Here is a 23,221-nt window from a genome sequence, read left to right on the forward strand (position 1 = left end):
CCTCACATGCATCCTCACTGTGAGCAAAACGCTTGCACTGCTCCATTTTGTCTCGTTTCTGTTCAGTGCAATATGTACCGCTATCATCGTTTCATTTCATTATGGAGACTTTGCTGGCTCGCTACAACCACGTCCGCCAACGCCATAAGATGGACAAAGTTAGTGGTCCACTTTCGTATCGAAGCGATACGAGCTCCTAGCTGTTTTGAAAGGAAAGTGCACAACAACGAGATGCAGCTTTGAGCATTTACAACCGCTTTGGAGTTTTGTTTTCCCTCGGCATTAAAGGGGACTTCTTATCCGCTTGGGAGTTTGTCCTTAGTGGAAGAAATCATCTCATGAGCGGCATACAGTGGGGCATATTATGGGCATAAGGAATGTGTCTTCTGTTTTACAAACTCTACGATGAACATAAAACTACCAAAAGTGGAATTATATAAAAAAAAATTGGTCACTGTTTTGCTTGACTCATGGAAGGATCGCTTCTGCCTTTATTTATTCCTTATAATGATAATTTAAGCTTCATTTACTTCAAGAGTTTGAAATCATTCAACTAACCCTTCACGCTTAAGTTCTCTGTTTACGGACCCTTTACATCTTCAGCATCGTCTTGCTCAGTATCTTGAGCAAACGTCTCGAGAAAGTGCAATATTTTCCTGTTCATAAACGAATATGTACATCCCACCGCTAGACCGCTTCCTTACGGTGGACGACTTTACGATCATTGCAATCCTCGGCGACATGTGAGATACTTCTTTTCGCTCGATTTCGCTCACATCCGCCTCTAAGGAGCACTGTAGTACCTGCTTTTGGGAGCAAATCTTTCGAAGGAGACCTTCCTCGTTTGCCTTCACTCGTTAGACCACCGTTTACAGGAATTGTCGTCGTAAATCCGTTCACTTTACGAGTGGCAAAGTAGGAGAAAATGGGCCAGAAGATGATTTTAAATAAATAAACAGCCCGTATAATCGGATCATCGTGTGTCTGCACACTTGCTTCGCTCGATCCCGGTTTTGTTTGGTGATGTTTGTGAACGTATTGGGACGCGTTGGTACACTGGTTGATGGGGGAGGGGGAGCCATTTTTAGTGTGCGCTCCAGTCAAAATGACATAAACAAAGTCGCTCCCACCCCCCACACTAACGTGCGTCTTGATGAGGTGAATGAGAAATTCGCACCAAACCGGAACCGGCCGAACAATCAATCATTTCTCTAATCAGCCAAAAATTGGTCCACCGTGTAGCGTGGCCGCGTCAGTCTTGAGAGGGCCCTCCCTTAGCACGGACCGTGGATCCAGCACCGGTCGCATCTGCCGTTCCGGTTTCGCATCTTCACCGATCGGGACGCACCGTGCGAGCGCTCGATCTGGGCTAATCAATCAATTAATTGGCCGGGGCGCTTTTCGGAGCGACTGAAAAGCCGATCCCGGCTACGCTGGTGCCGAATTCTTGCACTTCGACGTGGCACATCATCAACGGCCCCGGACTCGGGCTGGCTGTCACGCAGGTTGTCTTGATGCTTCGGCAATGGCAAAAATTCGTTAGCCTAATCGAATCGTGGATGCTGGCAAAATTAATGTCAATTAGTGCCTGCTGTAGATCAGTTCTAAATCATCTCCACCGGAACAGCACAGGTGTCCGGCAACATTTTCGGCGAGGGAGGAAGCTTTGCCCCGTGCCCGAGCTTCCCTGGATTTGATTGTCTTATTCGAGGCATCAGAGACGTTCAGGCACGGTTCTGTGAAGGTTTTGCCGGGTGCCCGGAGCTGAAAAATAACAACCAGACTTTGTACCAATCGAGGTGACGGAGGGAACCGAGCAATGCAATTAGGGCGCAAGGATGTGTGCATAGGCGCACATGAAGAAAGGGGGAAAGCTAATGTCTCCCCCCTTCCTGCTCCAGTGTCCTAAGATTCGTGACGCTGATGATGAGGAGTTGCACAGCAACGGGCTCAAAGCTCTGTGCAACAAGCTTTCCCTGGCAGGCTTTCCGGCGTGCCCAACATACGCTGAGGGACAAATTGTTCGGACAGGATCATAGATTCTCGAAGCGCGATCGTTTGTTTCAATAAGGCAAATAACGTTTGCAATCGTTGCCTTTTACAGTCGCTGGAGTCTATTGCCTGGGTGTGTGTGTGTATCGCTTTTTTCTTCTCTCATCCACTCCCGTATAGTGCTTATGGTAGTGATAATGCCCATTCACATTCGGTTTTTTTAAGGGTTTTTGTTGGGAAAAGCTTGATTGCAAGCCATAAAATGTCCTCCACGCAGCAATCGGAGAATGCATCCAGCCACTACAGTGGCCTCATGAAAAATAGGAATCGAAAAACGGCGCAACAGCAGTGAGCCGGGTGGTGTGTGTTATTCAATTATCGAAATGATTTCGGGTACTGCGACCGAACCCGCAGTGTGGCGGATGGTACACGTGGCGCAAGCACACAGCCGGAGCCGTAGGGGCCATTCTAATCCCGGTGCAGTACGTTCCGTTAATTGGATTATACGGTTTTTCGGTTTAAATCTTCCAAACATATCCAAAAACATTCACGAGCGCATTGCCGTGCACGGTGTGATAGATGTTGATTCATTTTACGACTTTTCGCCGTAACTTTTCGATCGCGAAACAGCAGTTACGGGTGTGTGTGTGTGGCAAGTGTCATCTGGGTTGCATGCTGGGACGGGTTTGGTGTGGGATTTGTAAAGGGGGAAAAATCACGTTTCTTAAATTAGCTCGATAAATCTTCATTTGTTGTGCAGTTTCTTGGCTGTGGCGCTTGGGCGATGGTGCTAAGATGCTAACCGCATGCTGCAGCTGTGCTCTGAGGGTGTAAGTTTAGCAAAGTGCAGCATTGTTAAAGAGCTTCCTGTTGCAAAAAAAAGCAAACGAGTTGGGAGGTAATGGGTAATAAAATTTACCTTGCTCATTATTTGCATGTAATTATCGCGAGGTGACAGGGAAGTGTAGAATCTGTGCCGTGTTAAGTAGAGATGATAAACAGTAATGCTGTTTGGTGCACAAAGTGAGGTAGACAATCTGTTTGACAAAATAAGCTTGGTATCATTATTGGTGGTAGTTAGTTGGCGATTTCATTTGAAGTGTGTGTTTGGATAAAGGACAATTTAAGCTACTCAACACTTGGTTTCATATCGATTCATATCTATAATTGAGTTTCGATGTACGTCTACTGATAGATATATTCGATTACACTTATTTTGTTGATAACAATCTCCCACCAAGTTGATGTTGCAAAGGAAGGTTTTATACGATACAGACCGATAAAAGGATCCTAGAGTAGGGTAGAAGTTGTCCGTCCCGCACGCATCATCCCACTTTCCCTCCCCACAGGAATAGTTGAGCGTTCGGGATCGGGACAATCGTAAACAAATAGGCGCCGGCGTATCGTACACCGTGTTGAATCGCTCAGCGTGAGAACGCATGCTGGTTCCCATTTTCACGCGACTGCCCTGTCCCAGACAAACCAGTCTACCACCAGCCTAACGGATGTGTCGTGCTGGGCGGGAGGAAAAAATAGAAGCAGCGGGAAAAAAGTGATTTCATGAATCAAGTGAAAATGAATTTTATCTCAATTCCCGATGGACCAACAAAACTCACCACCTCCGTGTTCCAGGGGTTGAAGCACCTAGGCGCGTTGCTGCTTTCGGTGGTTTGTTTTCGAGGAGGACGCACCCCTTGTGGGTTGGGAGGAAGGGAAGGATCACGTGTTGGTGCCGGTGGTCGAACATAAAAAGGCAAACGCAGGGCGTATCGAGGGGTGGTCGTTGGATGGTCGCCGTGTGCAGCTTGATCAGGCGTTCGAGCACTGGGCATCAGGAAAGCAGTCGTAAAACATTATCCCGGGGTCCCTGCTTCCACCCTTCGTGTGTCGAGTGGGTGCGTTTTGGGTATGTTTCGGATATCATCAAAATTCGTCCTACATTACACGGTTAATGTAGCTGGTAGTACCTTCCCGGGGCCGGTGTACACGCTTACAGGATAACGATCTTGATTTTTCATAGTTGAATGAGTGATGTTGGGTTGTTTGTTAGTTGATTTACCGTTACATCTTCGAACAAAGACGGTAAGTTATAGATTATGCTAGAAAAAGTAACAGAACAATTCAAAGTGAGAATAAAATAGAAAAGAGGAACGCGTCACATAGTATAACTTCAGGCGCGTATCATCCGCAATGCCAAATAAGACTACAAAAACCGGAGCAAGTGCACGCACACGATCTGTTTTTCCTACGTGACAAGTGTGTGCCACACTGCAGGGGGTTGTAGAATGAGAAGAGAAGTCGCCGAATATAAAACATATTTATGACAGCCACACCAGTGCTTCCCAAAGCGCATAACAATGTTCCACGGCATCCGAGCAGCGGGCTTGTGGCACGAGACGATATTTCCCCTTTCTATATTGTTTTCCCTCGTTTTTTTATTCAAACCATCCAAAGCAAGGATACGGACAACCCTTACGTTTCAAATGTGACATCTTTCCTCTCTTCTATTAAGCTAACATCGAGCAGGATCATTTACTTCACCGCTGGTTGCAAGTGCTTTATGGGGAAAAAACACGACAGACACGACAGGCGGAAATATAATGCGCTAATGTTGCACCGACATCACCACTGTCTCATCCACCAGATGACCCTCTCGAACTACCCCCTTCGAGCAGTAGTATCGAACGATAAATAATAGTTTGACTTCCGCTCCGGGGGTGTTCTTTTCCCACAATCGCCGAGCGAATCCTTCCCGATTTGTGATCCGGTTGCTCGGTTTTTTGTGCTGTTTTTGGCACCCGACACAGCCGTATGCACTTGTTGTTTCCGTGGTGGAAAAACGCGCTTATCCTCTCCAGGGACTGGCGTGCTCGTGGGAGTCACGCGTTGGTTCTCACGGCAGGTTGCTTGCGCACCAAATAAAAAAAGCAGCTTCACGCACACCGGCAACCCAGAAGGACGCCGGTAATTTACGGTTTAATTTAGGAAATTTCCTTTCAATTGTTCTTATAAAACGTCGCTTCTTGGTATGTGGGAAGACAACAATGCGTACTTGAACGGGGGGGGGGGGGGGGGGGGGTTTCCTCACCATTCCTCCTCCCGTTCCGTAGTCCCGTAGTACCGTTGTAACATTGACGTTGCTTTGGTTTTTGGGTGGCTCATTTAATAATGGCACCAGTTATCTAATTAAGTAAATTGAATGTCTCGTGAGCCATTTTCTTTGCGTACAGTTTGGTGCTTCCTCTCGCGTGCTCTTCATCTCTCTCTCTCTCTCTCTCGCTTGGCACTTCCAAACCCGAAAGGATGTAAAAAGATTTCCACCAACTGCTGTTTACAGAAGCGTGGCGTAATGGGGCGAATGGACCATTAAATGTGTTGTGTCCTCGCTCTCGCGCTTGGTCGCACACCATGCCGTGTAGTTATAAGTGGTCACATTTGCCCCGCCGGTAATTACGAGGCAACGGCTTGGCTACGGTGTGCGGCTGCTTTGTTGCTGGCTGTGTGGATTTAAAACGCCAACGAGCCAACAACAAGCGGACCTGGGTCGGAGCTGCTGACATCTTTTTGCACTTGACGGAACGTGGTGGAACGGTGGTTTGGTTTTTCAGCAGGCGGGTAGGGGACAGGGATGGGAATGGGACAATTTTCCATTTTCCCTAATGTTATTAGATTGTGCTTATTTATCAGTAACGGTTTCAGTTATGCTTGAAGTTTATGAAAGAGTCATCGCCGGTTGACACAGGAGAGAGCGAGGCAGAATGGTGAGCTTTTTCTTTGATTAGATACTTAGGTGCACAATCGTACGATAATTACAGCGAAATGGCAAGTAATCAGGGAGAGCACGAGCGGCGAACATTTCACCGGCAGCGTCGGGCAGGTGTCGGAAGAGGCCGTAGTTACTTTAGCAAAATGATTGTCTGTAATTAGTGTGTAAGTTAAGCGACAATGAATGCGAATCGCCAAATAAAACGCCTAAATGTATGCACTGCGCTTCACAAAGCATTCGTTTTAGTACCTTTTGGGGTTGCTTTTTATGGGTTTCAACAGTAAAGAAACCCTTTTCAAACAGTTATATTCATTTGATTGGATAAACATTTGATTAATAAATACGCTGATTTCATATCGGTACTTGTTTGCATTACATTGGCGAGGTCACCCAGCAGTAACAACCCTCTCGCTGTAAACAGCCAATCACATTGACCTTTCCCGTGTATTCCCTTTTGTGGTCCCCAAGGGTGTGTACAGGGTGGGATGGTAGAGGGGACATACAAAAAGGATACGGTGCAGGTTTGCAGAAAATGGCTAAATTAGTTAAGTACTCAACTGGCCGGGTTAACGCTGCTAAAGTAATTAGCAACAGTCGGCAGACACACACACACACACAAACACACGCCGGTGGCAATCCGCGTGTGTTTGTATGTGTCCTCAATGCATCCGTGGCTCTTGTTTGCATACCCACCTTCACCGCATTCCCGCGGATCATACAGCTTCTCCAGCAACGCAAAATTCCAACAATGAAAACTATCAGAACGCGAACGGGAAAAGTGAAGCGGCCAGGGGTGCATCGGGAAAAGCAAACATTGCCCAGTGCACCAGAGCGCAGCAGCGACACTGTACGCGTGTGTGTGCTCATGAGAATGGAAAAAATTCGATTAATGTCAATTACAATTTACATAATATTTGCCTCGCACGGATGCATCGCCCGGTCGCACAGGATGCAGTTGCGCACAGGTTGGGCACAATTTACGGCCCAGTCCGAACAGGATGGCTGCGTACACAGTCACCGTGCGCGCCTGTGTGTGTGTGTGTGTTTGGGTGTTTGGGTGAAGCGCATTCACACGCGAGATGCGTTTTGGTCGGATAATTTATGATGTCCCGCAACGCTCCCGGAGGCCCCCTCTTTTTGCTCGAGGCGCACATATCGAGTGACACACAGTACTGGTGGTGGTGGTGGTGGTGGCGGTGGTGGTGCAGCGCATCTGTGGTCTTGGGCACGGTCACTGCAAACACGACGGTGGAAAGTGCATCCGCAGTGCCGATGGACCCGCATGGGCAGATTTATGAACGACGAAATGCATCGGGACACTTGCAAGTCGCAAGCGGAAGCATCGGGACGCATGCACATAAATTGTGTCCACTTTTCCAATCCATATTTCGCAACCGAACCTCGGTTCCACCGTTTTCTCAAAGCGCCGGAAGTGTCCATTTCCCCTGTGTTGGGCGGTGTGGCGCGTGTGGCGTGATTGAGTTTGACTTTGGATAAATTGTACGAAAATCAAAAAGCGCATTCCTGTTCCTTTGGGGGGTGGGAGGAGTTGTGTGCCCGTGAAGGCGATAAAAACGGACCGATAAAATCACACACACAAACCCGAGGGTCCAGGACATTCCCGTAACGAGACGTGCTCGGCCCGGGGCTTCGGCCTGGCGGAAACTGATTGCGTAGTGTCGTCCGCGTTGTTTGGTCAGGATGGAAAATAATTAACGAAATTAAATGAATTTATTTGTTTTGCACGGTGGACCCGCCGGCGGTGGGTTGTGTTTGTGTCTGCCTCCTGCGCGGCGGTGTTGGGCAGCTTGAGAGCTGTAAGACTGACTGACTGGAGGTGGCACTGCCCGTGGACGTTCGGTTCGGAATGGAACGAACCGAAAAAGGGACACATTGTGGCCATAGCTCAAATTTTATTTCGGCTCTGTTTGAAGTGAAATATTGACAGCGAAACGGTTTTTATGGGAAATTTTCCGGTAACGTTGGTTTGGGCCCGGGTGGCAAGTGATTAATGGGGAGTGATTCGAGAGGCACCAGCATTGGAACGTTTCAAACCGACTTCATTTAGACGAATGTAAACATACTTCATGGCGTAGTACTTTAGTGATAATTATTTTAGCTGTTTTTAAGTAATTTTTTAAATATGAAATATTTTATTAACCGTTTTCTGGACCGAATCACCCTATACCTGGTACAACGCTTATCAACACACTTGAAGAGATGAAGCGCACTAACACGAGGGCAATAGCCAGCTGATTTGCGGACATCTATAGAGCGGCCAGCAAGAAACACGCACATGCAAATGCCCTGATACACTGATAACGTTCAAATGCCACCGTTGCATTAGTGTTCGAGCGATCGCTCTCCGTTGTTGACAGATGATAATTTGACGTTAGCCGCACAGGTTGCTTTGTTTTGCTGTGAAGATGCTGCGGCTCGAGATCGTTTCATTCCGTGTTGTGCTGTTTCTTGCCATTCTCTGCTCTGCTAAGGCCGGATTACCGCTGGTGGCGACTACTTGGGGGTTCACCAATGCCACTTTGAGAGGTACGAGACGGGGTTTGGTGACACTTTACACTGTGCTAACATTACCAACTTCCACTTCCAGCCTACCAATCCCTGACGGTGGGAGAGTTTGATCCGATCGAGGCGCTGGTGGAGGGATGCAGCGTGTGCGAGCGGGAGCAGTGCGATGGGACGGTCGGGTTCGGTGGCAGCCCGGACGAGAACGGCGAAACGACGCTGGACGCGATGCTGATGGACGGGAAGACGATGGACATCGGGGCGGTGGCGGCGTTGCGCGACGTGAAGCATGCAGCCGAGGTGGCCAAGTATGTGCTGCGGAACACCAAGCACACGCTGCTTGCCGGCAGCCAGGCGACGGACTTTGCCGTCATGATGGGCTTCAAGCGGGAGTCGCTCCAAACGGACGCGTCCAAGAGTATGTGGAGCGCGTGGAAGAATAATCACTGTCAGCCAAACTTTTGGAAGGTAAGTGTGTGTGTGTGTGTGTGTGTGTGCGTTATGTGCGGGTCATCAGCGGGGTAGGGAGATAAAACCGCACCGTTATCAGTTCAAGGGTGAATTGATTGGGACGTGAAATGATTTGCATAACAGTTTGAAAGCAAATTCTTATCATTTTTTTCTCTCTTCCTTTAGAACGTGATTCCTTCTCCATCAATGTCTTGTGGTCCGTATGAACCAGTGTCCGCCAACTCCGTCCAACCGGACCCAATCGCAGAGCTTGCTTCCGACCGATCTGGGTATGATTTCGGGCAATACAACCACGATACGATTAGCATGATCGTAATTAACGAAGAAGGACATGTGGTGGCAGGAACGTCAACCAACGGAGCTCGCCATAAGATCCCCGGCCGGGTGGGAGACTCCCCAATACCGGGAGCAGGAGCTTACGCAGACTCCGAAGTGGGGGCAGCAGTAGCCACCGGGGATGGAGACGTTATGATGCGCTTTTTACCTTCTCTGCTAGCCGTGGAGGCAATGCGTAATGGTGTCGATCCAACTGAGGCTGGACAGCAGGCGATTGCAAGAATTGCCAAGTACTATCCATCGTTTGTCGGAGGGATTGTCGTTGTGACGAAGGAAGGAAGGTTTGGGGCGGCTTGCCATGGGATGAACGAGTTCCCATACTCGGTGGCCGATGGCACCGAAGCCAATGGAGCCGTGCGTGTACTAACCGTCAAATGCTAACCGGGATAAACGGATTAAAGGAGGGATTACATTCGCAACAACATCGAGTACGACTAATCCTACCAACCCGGAATCCACCCCTTAAAGTTCGAGCAGCAATTAATACAATCATAATAAAATTATCGTCATCAAAATTTTAAATCCACTTTACGGTCGCGTTGATCCGGGGCGATTATGTTGTATTCATTACAAGGCGATAACCTGACACCGGCGATAACTTTAATCAGACGCAACGCGCGGGCAGGCGAAATCATCAATCGTAATCCAATAAAAGGATCCACCTTCGGGGCTTGTTTTGAGCAAACCGGCTCGAGCACACGCGACACGATGGGCTTTCTCGTCTTGTCGGTGTCGACGTTGTCGCTCGTCTTGGAGCAGACGGGCAAACAATCCTTTGTGCTCCGGTTCTGGAGTAACCCAAATGCACTGAGGCAGCACACCAGTCTCCCAGGTTTTATCCCGTTCTGTAGTGAGTGCAGAGACTATGGTCCATATTTTCGTTTTTTTGTTTAAGGCGAGCTTACCAAACATGCACTCGCTCAGCGAAATATAAACATCGAAATCTGTGTTGAATGTGTTGAAAAAGGGGATGCAAAAAGAAGAAGAATTGTAAATAAAATGTTGCACACTGTTTTTTTCATCTCACCGCACTACCATACAGCAGGAATGTCTGATCACAGCGCCGTCCTTCCACACTGGGGAATCGTCCTTAAATTGTTGGCCCGGTTGTTTTGCTTGCAGGGTTTTGTTTGCGTGTGTGTGTATGTCCTTTTGTTGTTGTTGTTGTTGAGCTCAATTCCAACTTGATGTCTCAAGAGGTTTAATACTAGCGGCACCATCACAAACACCCATATTCATTCAGGGAAGCAGTTCTGGAACGTCGAACCAATACTCTCGTACCGAAATAGTTCGACTCTCGCAGGAACTGCATACCCGGGGTAAGAATATTTAGCAAAGAATCAGAAAACGAGCATTTATTTGAAGACGCACCGTGAAAAAGAACTGCTGGCTGGAAACATGATGGGAAAAACGCAATTGTGACGTCACGGAAAACGCTCTCCACGCGTTGCTGTCTGCTCCCGTGCGCTTATTGGTTAGAGCGGCATGTGCAAGGATAGCCACGCCCAGCTGGAAAAACTGTACTTTTCCCCTTAACGGCAGAGGGTTCCTTTGCTGTTGGAAGCTGTTGGGGTGAAACAATATCCTTGCGCACCGGAGAGCTCGAGGCGTACGAACACGTGCCACCACGTGCAGTAGAAAGAGATCGACCCGCAAAAAGGATACGACTCAGCGTGTGTTTGTGCTCTCGCGCCGCAAGTCTGCCACGGGAAGGAAAAGGACGAACGTGTGCGGTTGGTTGTTGGACCCTCTGCTCTGTTTGCGCCGTCTGCGGCAGGTTGCGTACGGCACGGGTGCGTGTGACATGTGTTGTTTCCTGTAGGGAAATTGCGCGGGGGAAACCAACGGATCGCCTGCAACAATAGAAAACACCAGCATCAGATGGGACTCTCGCGACGGGACAGGCTTTGAGTTCACATTTATTGAATTAAGCTTATCATTTGATTTCGGCGAATGCAAGCAACCGGTCGCAACCGAGCAGCAGTGGCAGCAGGTCCTTGCATCGTCACGACAAGTCAGTGCGAGCGAAAAGTTTGAGTCGAGATTTCACCGTTGCGCCGATAGGCATTCGTGTACGGTGTTGGCTGAGGCAAACCCATTTTCCCTCAAAGTGTTCCATTGATGGTTTGGAGCGAATAATAAGGTCCTTTGGTAGGCGCTGTGAAGGGTGGTAATTATAAACAAGGTGTTAATATTGAGAAGGAATTTGAAAACATCTTAAAAGTGCTTATAATGTTGGTGTAAAAATCAAATGATGTGCTCGGTTCCTATAAAAACGAAGTAAAATTCATTTACAATTCTCTTCGATCTATTACTTGTGATAGAAATAGCAATAAAAATCGACCTTTCCACACGCCACCAATTTTCGCGAATGGGCCAATAACCCATCATCAGCCAGGTGCGGTAAAACATTGCGTTCATACACAGTGACGACGTGAAAATCGGCACAATCCGTCGTTTTGTGGAGGCAAGTGCGTTGAGTGAGGGAAAATTCATGGATAATAAAAATAAATAACGCCGAAAAAAAAACACACACTAGGAAGCACACGGAAAACAAAACTGCACATCAACAACCTTCATCCAGCGGAAGAGGGCAAGGAAAAACGGTCGGGAAACTCAACTGACAGACATTTCCACGCGTAAGTGAACGAACGAAAGGGAAGTGAGAAGAAAAAACACACCAAATTCAGTGAAAACTACCGCAAAAAAGTACTCAACCGGAAGCAGAGCAGCAAGTACGCGCGGCCAGGCAGCGGCGAGAGCTGGAAATTAATATTTAATTTCAATTCAACCAAACGATCCCCGGGTGTTTGTGTGGGCCAGTGTGAGTGCGTGTGTGTAGGCGAGTGCTGGAGGTGTATATTTTTTCCGTTTATCCAGTTTCGGCAGCGAAAAGGTGCGAATTTGGTGTTTTCATTGCGGGTGATTCGAAGCGCGAATCGATGTTTACCTTTTTTGCGCTTTCACGTGGCATGAATTGAACCGTCCATTCCATCGTTCGAAAATTCCCCCGCGCGAAGCGATCAGTGAAAGTATTATTGCAATCAGCATTATCATCATCCGCGTACGCAATGGTGAAGAAAGCCGAGAGCGAATAAATCGAGCGAGTGCGCCTAGAAGGTAGGCAATATACGGATAATCGATACTCGGGTGAAGTGTTTACCACGACTTGACTACGCCCTTGGGCAACGTGACTAAACGCTCCGCAGACAGGGCGTCTCCATTGTCTCTTTTTTGTGGTGAAGCGTACATTAAAAAGCCGTCAAAATTTATCCACACGATATGGACTACTCCTACCTTAACCAGGCGGCAGCTAGCTTTGATTCTAGCTGCCTCCAGGGCGGTATGGATCCGACCGGGCTGGGCAATATGCCCTGCTCGTACGGGGACCTCACGTCCTGCAGCCAGATGTCGCAGGCCGCCTATCGCTACACGGCGGCCGCAGCGTCCATGGCGCGGTCGTACAATCCCGTCGGTACCGGGGTCGGACCGGGCAATGTGACGATGAGTGCGCTGCACCACGCAGCCGCCGCAGCCGGGCCCGGCTCGCAGTGCTCGGTAATGGGTGGCCGGACACACCAGGACGTGCATCGGGCCTCCATGTTCCAGACATCGATGAATTTGCAGTGTAAGTATAAAACAGATGCTCTCCTATTCGTTTTGCATTACAAGTACATGGTATAGGTTTATTTTCTGCTTTTTGATTATCAAATGCTTACAAACTATGGGTGTCTTTGCGAGCAGACACAATGTCTGCTCTTAAATTCGTCGTATCAAATCACACAGTTACTATATCGCACTGTGCAGTAGACATCGGGTGTGTAGTAGCGCATTAAACGACGTTACGACGTTCGACAGGAACTGTGGTGAACATATTAAGTACTAGAAAGGAACGCCGTCGTGCGTTCGAATAGCTTAACGGTTGTCTTTATCGCCTAAATGTACAGATCACTTGTGTCTTTTGTTTCTAATTTAAGTCTCTATGCGTTAGGTAGCCAGGTATATCTGGATCGTTCGCCCCTCAAGCAGGGATACTCTTTCGGCGACACTCTTGAATAGCCTTGTCCAGCTGCTCAAAGTCATAGAACACACGATACTCGAGATCGGCTCCCTCGAACACGTTACCAACGGAGGGTTTGAGGTTCAGGAAGAGCAGCAGTTGGTTTCGGCTCTTAAAGTCCTTGATGAGCGTGTCGATAACTTGGGCGGCCGTAAAGTCCGCACCGTAGATGTGCGTACAGTCAATCACGACCGGAATCTGGCTCTTCAGACCGTGCTTGTTGATAAGGTTGCGCACGTAGTCGACCGAGGGGAAGATGAGGCAGCGATCGGGCGTGAGCATGAGATACTTTACACCGCACGGTGTGACGGCCTGGTCCATGTGAATCTTGGGCCGAGCAGCATGGTACAGGATGAAGAGAATGTTCAGCCCAATGCCAACCAGTATACCGTACTCCAGTGGAAGTGCGAGGCAGGCGATGAAGGTCGCAATTCCAGGGATCAGATCCGTTTTCTTGCTTCTCCACATTGGTTTTACGACACGCACCTCTATCATGAAGATAACGGCGGCAATGATGATCGCCGCTAGTGCAGCACGTGGGATGTAGAAGAAGTAAGGTGTGAAGAACAGCAGGGCAAGAATAACGAGCAGACCGGTGTACAGGCCACCGAATGGAGTGCGTACACCACTGGCATTGTTGACGGCACCACGTGAAAGGGCTCCAGTTCCGGGGTATCCCTGCACGAAAGAGTTAGCAATGTTGGATACTCCAATCGCGATCAGTTCCTGGGTAGCATCTACAGGCTTTCCATCAGCTAGAATACAAAGAGAGAATATGTGGAGTTAGACATGATATTGGGAAAATTCTACATTGGATTTAATAGCACTTACCGAAAGCCTTGCAGATGGCAATGTTTTCCAGCAGAGCAATCAACGGGATGACAATAAGCATCGATCCCAAACCTTGTAGCAAATCACCGAAGCTCTCGTACTCCTGGACGATCGTTCCATTGGCATCCCTTACCTCCGGAACAGAGAACGGTGGAGCCTGTACACTTGGCAGACCACTCGGGACATCTCCAATCATACGGAACGGTTCCTTTCCATTCTCATAGAATGCAGCACCGATGCCACCGCAAACCACCACAATGATCGCATTACGAGCCGTTCCAATAAGCCACAGTGACTTGTTGATGATCTTCTGAGCGACGGACTGATCACAAGCATCCGGAGGTCCAACTTTGATGCGTGGCAGGAGCCTCATCAGCAGCAGCACCACAATACAGATGAAACCCATCAGAGCATCTCCGACCTGGGTGTTGTGTATGTCATCGATAATGGACGACCACTGTTCGATGAAGGTGTTTCCTTTGGCGGCAATGCCCAGCAGATCCTTCACCTGCGAGCTGAGAATGATCAACGAGACGGCGGAAGTGAAGCCGGAGCTTACGGGTCCGGACACAAAGTCAATCAGAAAGCCAAGCCCAAACAGTCCCATCAGCAGCTCGATTAGGCCGGTCAGGAAGCAGAGCAAAACGGCACGCTGCCATACGCCGTCACACGCTTGGAAGGTTAAGAGAGACGCAATTGCGGTGGGTCCCATCGGGACGTCCTTGCAGGAACCGAGCAGGATGTACACGAAGCAACCGATGAAGGAACCATAAAGACCGTACTGAAGAAGAAGACAAAAGAAGACAGTGAGATTCAACTCTGTTTCTAGACATATAAATCATCGGGACTGATTCTTACTGCAGCGGGTAATCCGGCAATGCTACTGTAAGCGAGGGCCTGCGGGATGACAGTGAGTCCCACGGTAATACCAGCCACCAGGTCTCCGACAGCATCATCCATGTTGTACTTTGGCAGCCAGTTCAGCACCGGAACACGTTTGTAGAGGATCTTACGGCGGCACATGTTCTTGCATTTGCGCCGGGCCCAAGGCCCAATAGCTTTGATCTGATCCATCGTTGACTGTTTGTCGTCCGTCACTGCGTGCGTGCGAGAGCATGTGGGGCGTTAGTACAGCAATCAGGAGGAATAGAGCGTATACGGTATATCTACTTACGTATGAACTCGTTGCTACCGCGATACCCGACAACATCCTTGTGAATCGGTGGCACACTCAGGGAGTGCTGGGAGCCGCTCAACCCGTGTATGTTGTAAACTGAGGCGGACTTGATTTGCACCTTATCCAGCTGTGTGTCGCTGGACGTTCGTCTGTGTTGTGGAGAAAGAGAGAGAGAACAAAGTGTTGTTCTTAGTGGGCTGTTTGTTGTGAACTCTGTTACTGGCGGTGTTGTTTTTCACATTTTCTTGGTAAAACGCGCAGCTTGCCAGCTGGAGTCATCAGCAAAATGTGCGAATTGAGCCGGCTATGAGTCATCAATGTGTTAAACCTTTGGCGTGCTTCAGTGTACATGCGTCCTCAAGGTCGCCCTTGGAGCAAAGCTGCGCAATAAACGGATTTTCAAGTGCAACTTCGAAGTGTTGGACCACACGCCACGGGTAATCCAGTTTCAATGCAATAGGCTTACAGTGAAGTGATATTGGAAGACATTGAGTGCCACTGCTTGCGCTATTCTCGCTTGATGCGGATTTAAACAACAGTGCTTAACTACAAATCACCTTCTTCGCTCATAGTTACATAAAACAAATGAGGAAAGAACAAAAAAAAATGAAGGAAATAATCATTTTTTATTGTTTCCCTAACTAACGTTAAAGACGCCTACCGCTAATCGCTTGTCGGAACACAACGGAGAGCAGCGTTTAGCGGTCGTTGTGTTGGTGTGCTAAAATTAACATTTTTGCCAATGCCTGCTTTAATGTCTACTGTATTCCACATGTGCGATGGGATGATGTGATGGTTGGGGAGGAATGAGCTAAAGAAGAACTCGGAACGATGTTCTAATCACCAGAATCAGCTGACGTAACACGAGCTTGGTTGGCGTCCCATAAATCTGGGTCGCAAAGCGTAAGTGTTGGAAAAACATGCACACTTATTGAGACGAAAGTAAAAGTAACGATGCTTATTAGGAGCATTGTTTTAGTGTTCTTCCTGGTATATAGCGCGTCACCAACGCGGCAAACTGCTTGTCGCAAAACTAACGTCAGATCATAATTTATTCACCTGTCCGTGGCTTACTCACGCTCGTGTTTGCTACCTTGCTGATAGCACGAGTGCGGTCACGTTTGCCGGGTTGTACGTAGACTGGTTAGAATTAGCATCGCACCGCAACGCCTATCGGCCATAAATCCACCGTCGTGTCTCAACCTGTGTAAGGATAAACAGAGCGTGTCCGTCTGCGCCAGGTGGTAAATCTGTTCCGTCCACTCGAAGGCGCTCGTGTGCTCCCGCTTTGGAGTGTGTACCCGTAGTATGCTTAGCTAATCGTGCCATACTGCAACGTGTAATGAACCCCAAGCCGGATGCAGATGGACAGCAAAAAAGAAGGGTTGTTACTTCGAAATGTGATTAATTGGTGATATTTGAAGCATTTCCACCGGTGCCAGAGTGCGCGCTGCCAGAAGAAAAACACGTGCAGTGCAATGAACGGCCATGATTTTGACCGCGAAACTGCTCCCACTAGGGCCGAGTTTTGGGGATGTGTGTTTCAAGTGCGGCGTTTTAACCGATTTTGGCAGCCAATCACTTTTGACAACGCGGGCGCGGATTGTTTGTACACCCCGAGATGAGTTCTCTCGTACGATTGCAACACAGGGCCCTTAGGGCTGGGAAGATGAACGATAGGTGAAGTATTCACGTGATGCGCTCATGTGAGGTGCTGGTTGAGAGGAAACGAAGAGTAAACCATCCATGCTCAATGGGTGCGGAAGTTCTCGCTAGTGATGTGATGAAACTGGCCGAAACGGGCCATGACAGAGACACAGCCAGGTTGGCTTTGGTGACCGAGATCAGCCCCTGAGAAACCATCGTGGTACGTGAAGTTCATGAACGCGAGAACGTAATTTGGGCAAGTCTATTTTCGGAACAACGACGCGACGTATGTGTATCTCTGGCTTTGCCGTGTACCGTTTAACAGCATCAACAGAAACGCTTCTGCTTGAATGCTGAACGATTCAATCTTCCTTTTTTTTAGAGACAATTGCAGTCAGCTGATACAGCTCTGTTCAGCTCAGGATTCTGTCCAAGCTCTTGGTTTGATGTCTCAATATCTCCAGGCACCAGTAAACTGTCCACTTTTGATGGTGTCAAAAGCTATCAAAAGCTTATTGCCTAGCCTTCATTGCCCACGGTTGATATCAGCGCTGGCTCGTGGCAACTCGATTGACAAGTTGCAAGTGCACCTGAGGTACTGCCACAATTCGCACACGCACTCACACAGTTGGCACGCTGTCCACCGCAATGCCAAAGGTGTCAATTGTCGCGATAAGGCCGTTTTGATGGGTGGCAATAAAAAAAGAGACAGCCAAGTTTAAGCAAAAAGAAACTAAAACTCGATTATGATCGTGTGCGATTGCTGCTGATGATGCCCCGCGCGAGAGTTCAATCTGACGTGAGTGTGTGTCATGTTGACAAGGGTGGAGGGAGCTGTCCATTTGTCAGCGCGATATTACTTCACGAGACCGGTGATAACGACGGGTCGTGCTTGATGCCGCTTGCCAATCATGGAAAGTGGAAAAATCGCATCACACGGGCCACCACGGGTCCATGGGCCGCACATAACGACAAGCGGCATATGTTGTCGGAATGCTGGAAGATTGTTCCGTGTTTTTTTGTTGTGTGTGTGTGTTTGCAGATTGCACCCTTTCGCAATTTGCACAGTGTTCAAATTTATCAGCTAATATATGATATTAGAGCACGTAGCGGAGATGGTCAAACAGCGCGGGGGAAAAATTGCCACAAACAAACAAACAGAGCAATTTTGGGCAGCATCGGCATAGATAAGCGTGGCCAAATCTTTACTTTACCACCAAAGCACGCGATTCTTATCGTCGCTAGCGGCGCTGCTTAATTAGTTTGCCTTTGTGGGCTTTTTTGTGCAGATTTTTCGGGCATGTTTACCCGGCGGGGGATGGGAAACGGTTTACTGAGCAGCATCATCCAGTACACAGCATTAGTCACACGGGCTGTAAACCGTACGGGTATCGTATCGCATTGCGTCTCGTGCGCTCAAGCGATCACGAGATTCTTCAGGGTGTCCGATGTTACGGGGTACTGCTGACTGCCCACAAACAACGCTTACCGAATGTCTATCCGTGGGATGGTAAGGCTGAAGGTGCTGCTGGTCGCAGGTTCTGGCGAATCGTTGTTGTTGGCCATCACTGAAACACTCGCGAACGTTCAATGAGCTCAACGCGCGATTTACTCGAAAGTCTGGCCCAACCGAAAGCTACCGACTAACTGACTGATCGCCGATACCGATTTGCATCGAGCTGAAACCCTTGCGAACCCTTCCGAGCGAAAGTGGCCGAAGTGAATGTTGTTGTTTTTTTTTCTTGGCGTATGCAATACACGGACAAAAAGGCACGTATTTTTACCCACGAGATCGAGCATCGGCTCAGTGTCTTGGATCACTGACAAGTGTACGACTGCCAGCACTAGCAAGTGTCAACTGTGAACGCGAAGCGGTCCCTGCTCTAGGACGTGTTTGCGTCAGCTGTCAATGATTTGCGTGTGCATATGGCGTTGTTTACTTTCGCCGTTTTTTTGCTCCTTTGCTCCATTTTCAAGCTGATGCCTTAACCATCTTATGCCTTGTGTAGGTGTTTCTTCTTGTGCTAATTCAACAAAAAGTTATGTAAAATCCCTATCAGTCTAGATCAGTCAGGCTCAAAGCTTCCTCATTATGTGGACCCTACGAGGTAAGCGCACGCAGAACGATAACTGCAATTGGCATGCAATTGGTCGCTTACCGTGGTTGGAGTGATAAAGGCCCTGGTGATGCTAATCGTTCAAGTGCTTCCAACAGCTCGGCTAGTGACGTCCAAGTCCAAGTCCATAAATCACTTCATGTGCGTGGTTGAAGCTCACGAGCAATCTTAGCAAAAGACGCAAAAACGAAGCTTAGCGGGCGAATTTTCACAAACAAACACGTGCGTACGATCAATCGGGCGACTGCGAATAACACTGCGAATGAGATTGTGTTCGCTAATCTGTTCGCAAAAGCGAAGCTCGTATCGCCGGCTCGTATCTGATCGCGACAGAATGCGTTTAATTGCTCAATTTAGTCGGTGGTTTTTGATTGATTTGGTCGTGCAGTGTACGTGGATGGATTTTTCGCAAAGTGTTAGTGTTGGTTGCATGGATTATGATAATTCACGGGTGACGGAATCGTACGATTAACCGGATGACGATTTGTTATCTGCCCGCACAGCTCGGCAGTGTGCTGAGCGTGGCTAGGGTAACGTCGTTCGCGTTATCATAGGCGATCTTTAGTCCGATCGTTGAACCAAGTGCGTTACGTTAGCGCGTTACTCTTTAAACATGGCTTTTCGGAACGGTGCAACGAACGATGAAAAGACGTCTCGAAGCAAAAGGAATTAACTAGAAAATATGAGCATGTAACCATTCGTTGAGGTATGAGGTGTGTATGTGTAGCTTGAACAATGAAAAAAGAGAACAAAATTACGCGCGCGAAAAATAGACATTTTTCTACTCTTTCCCCGACTCTGTTTGCCCAGACTTGCAAAAGAGTTGTTAGCGTTTGTTTCGGTTTCGTGTTGTTTTGTAATTGATTCGCAGAATTTCGAGTGGCCATGTGGGAGTCGCTGTGTGTTTCTTCACTTTCATCATACAAGGACGTGATAATGAAAAATCAATTGGAAAGTGCTTTTTTCATTTTAGCATCAAGGGATGTTAGCACACCTGCTCGATTTCAGCCGCTCCAGACACTTGTCAAAGCGCTTGTACCTGAGTACCGAGTGTATGTGTGCAAAATGTACTATTTGATGTACAGAAAGGGCGCCCGATAAGGCGTTGCTTGTTTTGCTGTTCATTCTTAAGTTGGCTCAATGTTAAGTTTGCCTTTGGTTTAAATAGTTTCTATTAGTTTTATCTCCACAGACGTGGCGCATGTGCTTGACAAGTGTCCGGTAGTGTGACGAAACCAAGATTGGTCGCGAGAAGAGCAAATACTTCACTAGCGCATTAGGTCAGCCATGTGAGGATGTGTAAAACTAGATCTAGGTCCACTTGTGGTGTTGTTTTACGATGCAACCTAAAAGCCCTGGATGGACTGTGCCGAACAAAGAAGCGAAAGATAGATACTTACGACATTGTAGATCTTGTATTGCTGCTACCGTTGCGAGATTATTTCACAAAACACACCCTCACACACATACACTACACGCACCACAATAATCCCGATACACTTTAGAAGACTTTTGTTCGAATTAAAAATCTTCAAATCAAACGCCGTAGCACACAATTCCACCGGCAGCGTGCCTGCGCAAGCACTTTCCCAAGTGGGAGGCTTTGCTTGACGGTTCAGTCTTCACGGGTTCACGAACAGGTTCAGGATGTGGAGACGGAAAACTCAGGGAACCCTTCCGTACCGTGCGCCAACGGTTTACTGAGCCGACTCGGCCGATGGTGGGGAAATTTTAATCGAATCTGTCCACCCGGCAGAAGGTGCTCACAGTAACGCGCAAGAAGCGTGTCCGCGGCCCCGTCGGTAGCCATTGCAGCCGGCGCGAGTGGGAGCGAAACGGCTGTGAATTGTTTGAATTGCATCTCTCTTTCTTACGCCCCCATCGGGTAGTGCGGGGGTCTAGTAATTTGTTTGTCTTCTCTCTTATGTTCTAAGCGGACACTTGGTTTGCGGAGCGGAGCGGAGTGGCTCTCAGACAAAAAGGTCTCGTCTTACGCCGCTCAGGCTGAGCGGCTCGCGCAAAAGTCGCGCAAAAATGCTCTCCTATCGCGTTCGTATCAGTAAGGTAAATTAGGAGAGCGGGAGATAGAGGACGCTATACGGACTGGGGCGATACACAGAAGGAAAACAGTAGGTGTACTAAAAAGTTATGTCAATATTTAAATTTTAAATTGTTTGCGAGGAGGAAAGGAAATTTGTTACAAGACTAAGCAATTAATTCATATGCGATGTGCACTATACAAACATTTAACACTTTTTAATGCAGTAACACACAAAAAAGTCTAACATTGCACCGTTTCTCAAAGTTAGAATGAATCGTTCGCTTCCTCTCTGGTCGTGAGAACGCTTGCAAACGTTGACGATTTCTCGCCGATTGTCTTATCTCGTCGATCAGCTTCGTCGGCGAGCGATCGCAAAACGTTCCACCCCGCGTTTATCTTTCCCAAGCCACGGAAAGGGGGGAGAAACATGCCGTTCACGGCAGAGCGGGAGCAGTAAGAAATCGAATCGACTAATTGACAATTGAAGTTTACCGGTTAAGTGGGTTGTTCCGCGGTTGTCTCGTGCGGCAGGCATCCGATAATGGCAGTTCGCACGCGAGTAAACAGCGCCATCCGCGCACGCTCGTGCGTAAACGTAACGTGTTTCCGCATGGTAGTAGCTGGCGACAAACACACGCTGGCGGTCGAAAACAACAAAATATTCATAAAAGCATAAATCATGGGCCCGGGTTGGGACGATTGGGCGGTTTGCGTCACTTTGCTTGTGCGGAGCGCTTACAGGTGATGGAAGAAATGCGCGATAGAGCGAGCCTCATAAAACATAGGCAAACATGCGGGAATGCCGCGGAACGGCAAACAAGCAAGATAACCTGCTGAAGTTTGCTCCTTCAACCCGCCCGCACAGTGCGAAACTGCATGTCCGTTTTCTTTGGACCTAGAATTGACCTTTGCGTCCCGGGACGCGATACACCCGTCCATGCCGTATGGCAGCTGGCACCGAAGCCAACTGTCTGCTGTCACCAAGGCGCGAGGATGAGTATTATGCACGATAAAAACATGATCATAAACACTCATCCCATCGCACCCGATAACGACCCGGGACGGCGCGGTAAGGTGCCATTGTCTGTTTGTGGGTCGTCATGCGTCACCCGCGCCGTGGAGGCTTCTAGAGCTGCAAAGCTCGCACAAAGTTTCGCTAGCGGCAAACGTACACACAAACAGCCTTGAAAAATCTATCAGCTGCGGGTGCTATCGGTCATTGCGAATCCATTCAACGCAGGGCTATAAAGCGGAGGTCCGAAAATAGATTGACAAAAGCTTTATGGGCTCCATTCTCTTCCAAACGGCAAGGTGAAGGGTGTTGTTTTCTGGGCAATCAGATCGGATCAAAATCAGGTCAGTTTTATTGGCCTTAGAAGGGAAGATGGATGGAAGGGGTCGTTTGGATTAGAAACGTTTTTTTGCGCGGATGAATGGTAGGAACGCCCGGTGATAAGGGCGCGTTGTCATATCCGTGCGAAACCATAAATTTCGCCAGGCTGATAAGGCAGACCCGGCAGGCCCAGAGACTTTACGCTAATTGGTGCAATATAGAGGGTGTTTCGTTGTAGTACGCCATGTTTACGATGTTTGTTCGGCCGGCTTGGAGGCCGGTCCGTGTGCATCTCGAGCGGAAAAACGATCTAGTTGTCGCTATCTGCTACGATCGGTGTGTTTATTTTGGGATGCTACTGTAGCGAGATGAGTGATGCAAATTGCATAGCTCTAGGCGTTCGAGCTCTGTTCGCCTCACATCACTTGACTAACGTCTCCGAAGCACGCTTTCCCCGAAAAGCCATTAAAACCAAAGCCCCCGCAAACCCATTATCGTAACTAATCGACCGCAAAGCAAAGCTATCCACCGTGCCATCAGCCAATTAAGTCACCATGGGCAGCAGGCGTCGAACCGGAAGCGTTAAGGGTCACGTAAACCTCACGTAACACTTAGTAACACATTCCTGCTTACCTGGAGACGAATGGCCCACGTTCGAATGCAAAGCACACACACAGTGGGCCGGGTGGGCAGTGATTTAAAGTTGCATGAAGATCCGTCCGAAGTTAGCAGAAGCGAGCCTGCGGACTTCTTACCTCAGTGGTATCGAGCCCGTAAGCAGGACGATAAATATCGGCCACTAATTGTGCAAATGCTGGACGTTGGCAGGCTCGAGTCCCGGGGCACGCACAGGCTCGAACGGGATGTAGCCTCGCTAACGATCGCAGCCGAGGCCGCAATTAAACCACATTAGCTCTGTAAAACGGT

General features: G+C 48.5%; 3 protein-coding genes across 5 annotated transcripts in view; 2 read left to right on the forward strand and 1 right to left on the reverse strand.

The window, feature by feature from the left end:
• The first annotated feature begins 8,074 nt into the window (after nt 1-8,074).
• On the forward strand, nt 8,075-9,610 carry LOC120958722 (putative N(4)-(beta-N-acetylglucosaminyl)-L-asparaginase CG1827). The gene is made up of 3 exons (XM_040381699.2): nt 8,075-8,305; nt 8,367-8,749; nt 8,918-9,610. The coding sequence occupies exons 1-3, from the start codon at nt 8,185-8,187 to the stop codon at nt 9,467-9,469; spliced, it is 1,056 nt and encodes a 351-aa protein (XP_040237633.2). The 5' UTR covers nt 8,075-8,184; the 3' UTR covers nt 9,470-9,610.
• An 846-nt stretch (nt 9,611-10,456) lies between these two features.
• The window catches only part of LOC120955776 (paired mesoderm homeobox protein 2A-like), a 42,648-nt gene continuing 29,883 nt past the window's right edge, over nt 10,457-23,221 (forward strand). Inside the window, exon 1 of the mRNA XM_040376911.2 lies at nt 10,457-12,716. Within this exon, the coding sequence (XP_040232845.2) occupies nt 12,371-12,716 (346 nt within the window). The 5' untranslated portion in view covers nt 10,457-12,370. The remainder of the gene's footprint in view (nt 12,717-23,221) is intronic.
• Nucleotides 12,743-20,635, reverse strand: LOC120955775 (sodium-independent sulfate anion transporter-like). Of its 3 annotated transcripts, none has more exons than XM_040376910.2 (5): nt 20,321-20,635; nt 15,154-15,305; nt 14,838-15,076; nt 13,980-14,760; nt 12,743-13,903 (listed from the first exon to the last, which is right to left on the reverse strand). In XM_040376910.2, the coding sequence occupies exons 1-5, from the start codon at nt 20,323-20,325 to the stop codon at nt 13,110-13,112; spliced, it is 1,971 nt and encodes a 656-aa protein (XP_040232844.1). In that variant the 5' UTR covers nt 20,326-20,635; the 3' UTR covers nt 12,743-13,109. The 3 variants fall into 3 exon arrangements, with proteins under 3 accessions (XP_040232844.1, XP_049466564.1, XP_040232842.1); XM_049610607.1 differs by lacking the exon at nt 20,321-20,635 and adding an exon at nt 18,963-19,057; XM_040376908.2 differs by lacking the exon at nt 20,321-20,635 and adding an exon at nt 18,293-18,418.

The sequence above is a fragment of the Anopheles coluzzii genome, chromosome 3 (genome assembly GCF_943734685.1).
Source record: "Anopheles coluzzii chromosome 3, AcolN3, whole genome shotgun sequence".
NCBI classification, from domain to species: Eukaryota; Metazoa; Arthropoda; class Insecta; order Diptera; family Culicidae; genus Anopheles; species Anopheles coluzzii.

Bases quoted from the DNA above. Each gene is read 5' to 3' on its own strand.
- LOC120958722 (XM_040381699.2), top strand. From the start codon at position 8,185: ATGCTGCGGCTCGAGATCGTTTCATTCCGTGTTGTGCTGTTTCTTGCC. The intron at 8,306-8,366 runs GTACGAGACGGG...TTCCACTTCCAG, and splicing joins CACCAATGCCACTTTGAGAG to CCTACCAATCCCTGACGGTG. The intron at 8,750-8,917 runs GTAAGTGTGTGT...CTCTTCCTTTAG, and splicing joins GTCAGCCAAACTTTTGGAAG to AACGTGATTCCTTCTCCATC.
- LOC120955775 (XM_040376908.2), bottom strand. From the start codon at position 18,369: ATGGCCAACAACAACGATTCGCCAGAACCTGCGACCAGCAGCACCTTC. The intron at 15,077-15,153 runs GTAAGTAGATAT...GCACGCACGCAG, and splicing joins CGGTAGCAACGAGTTCATAC to TGACGGACGACAAACAGTCA. The intron at 13,904-13,979 runs GTAAGTGCTATT...TTTGTATTCTAG, and splicing joins TGCCATCTGCAAGGCTTTCG to CTGATGGAAAGCCTGTAGAT.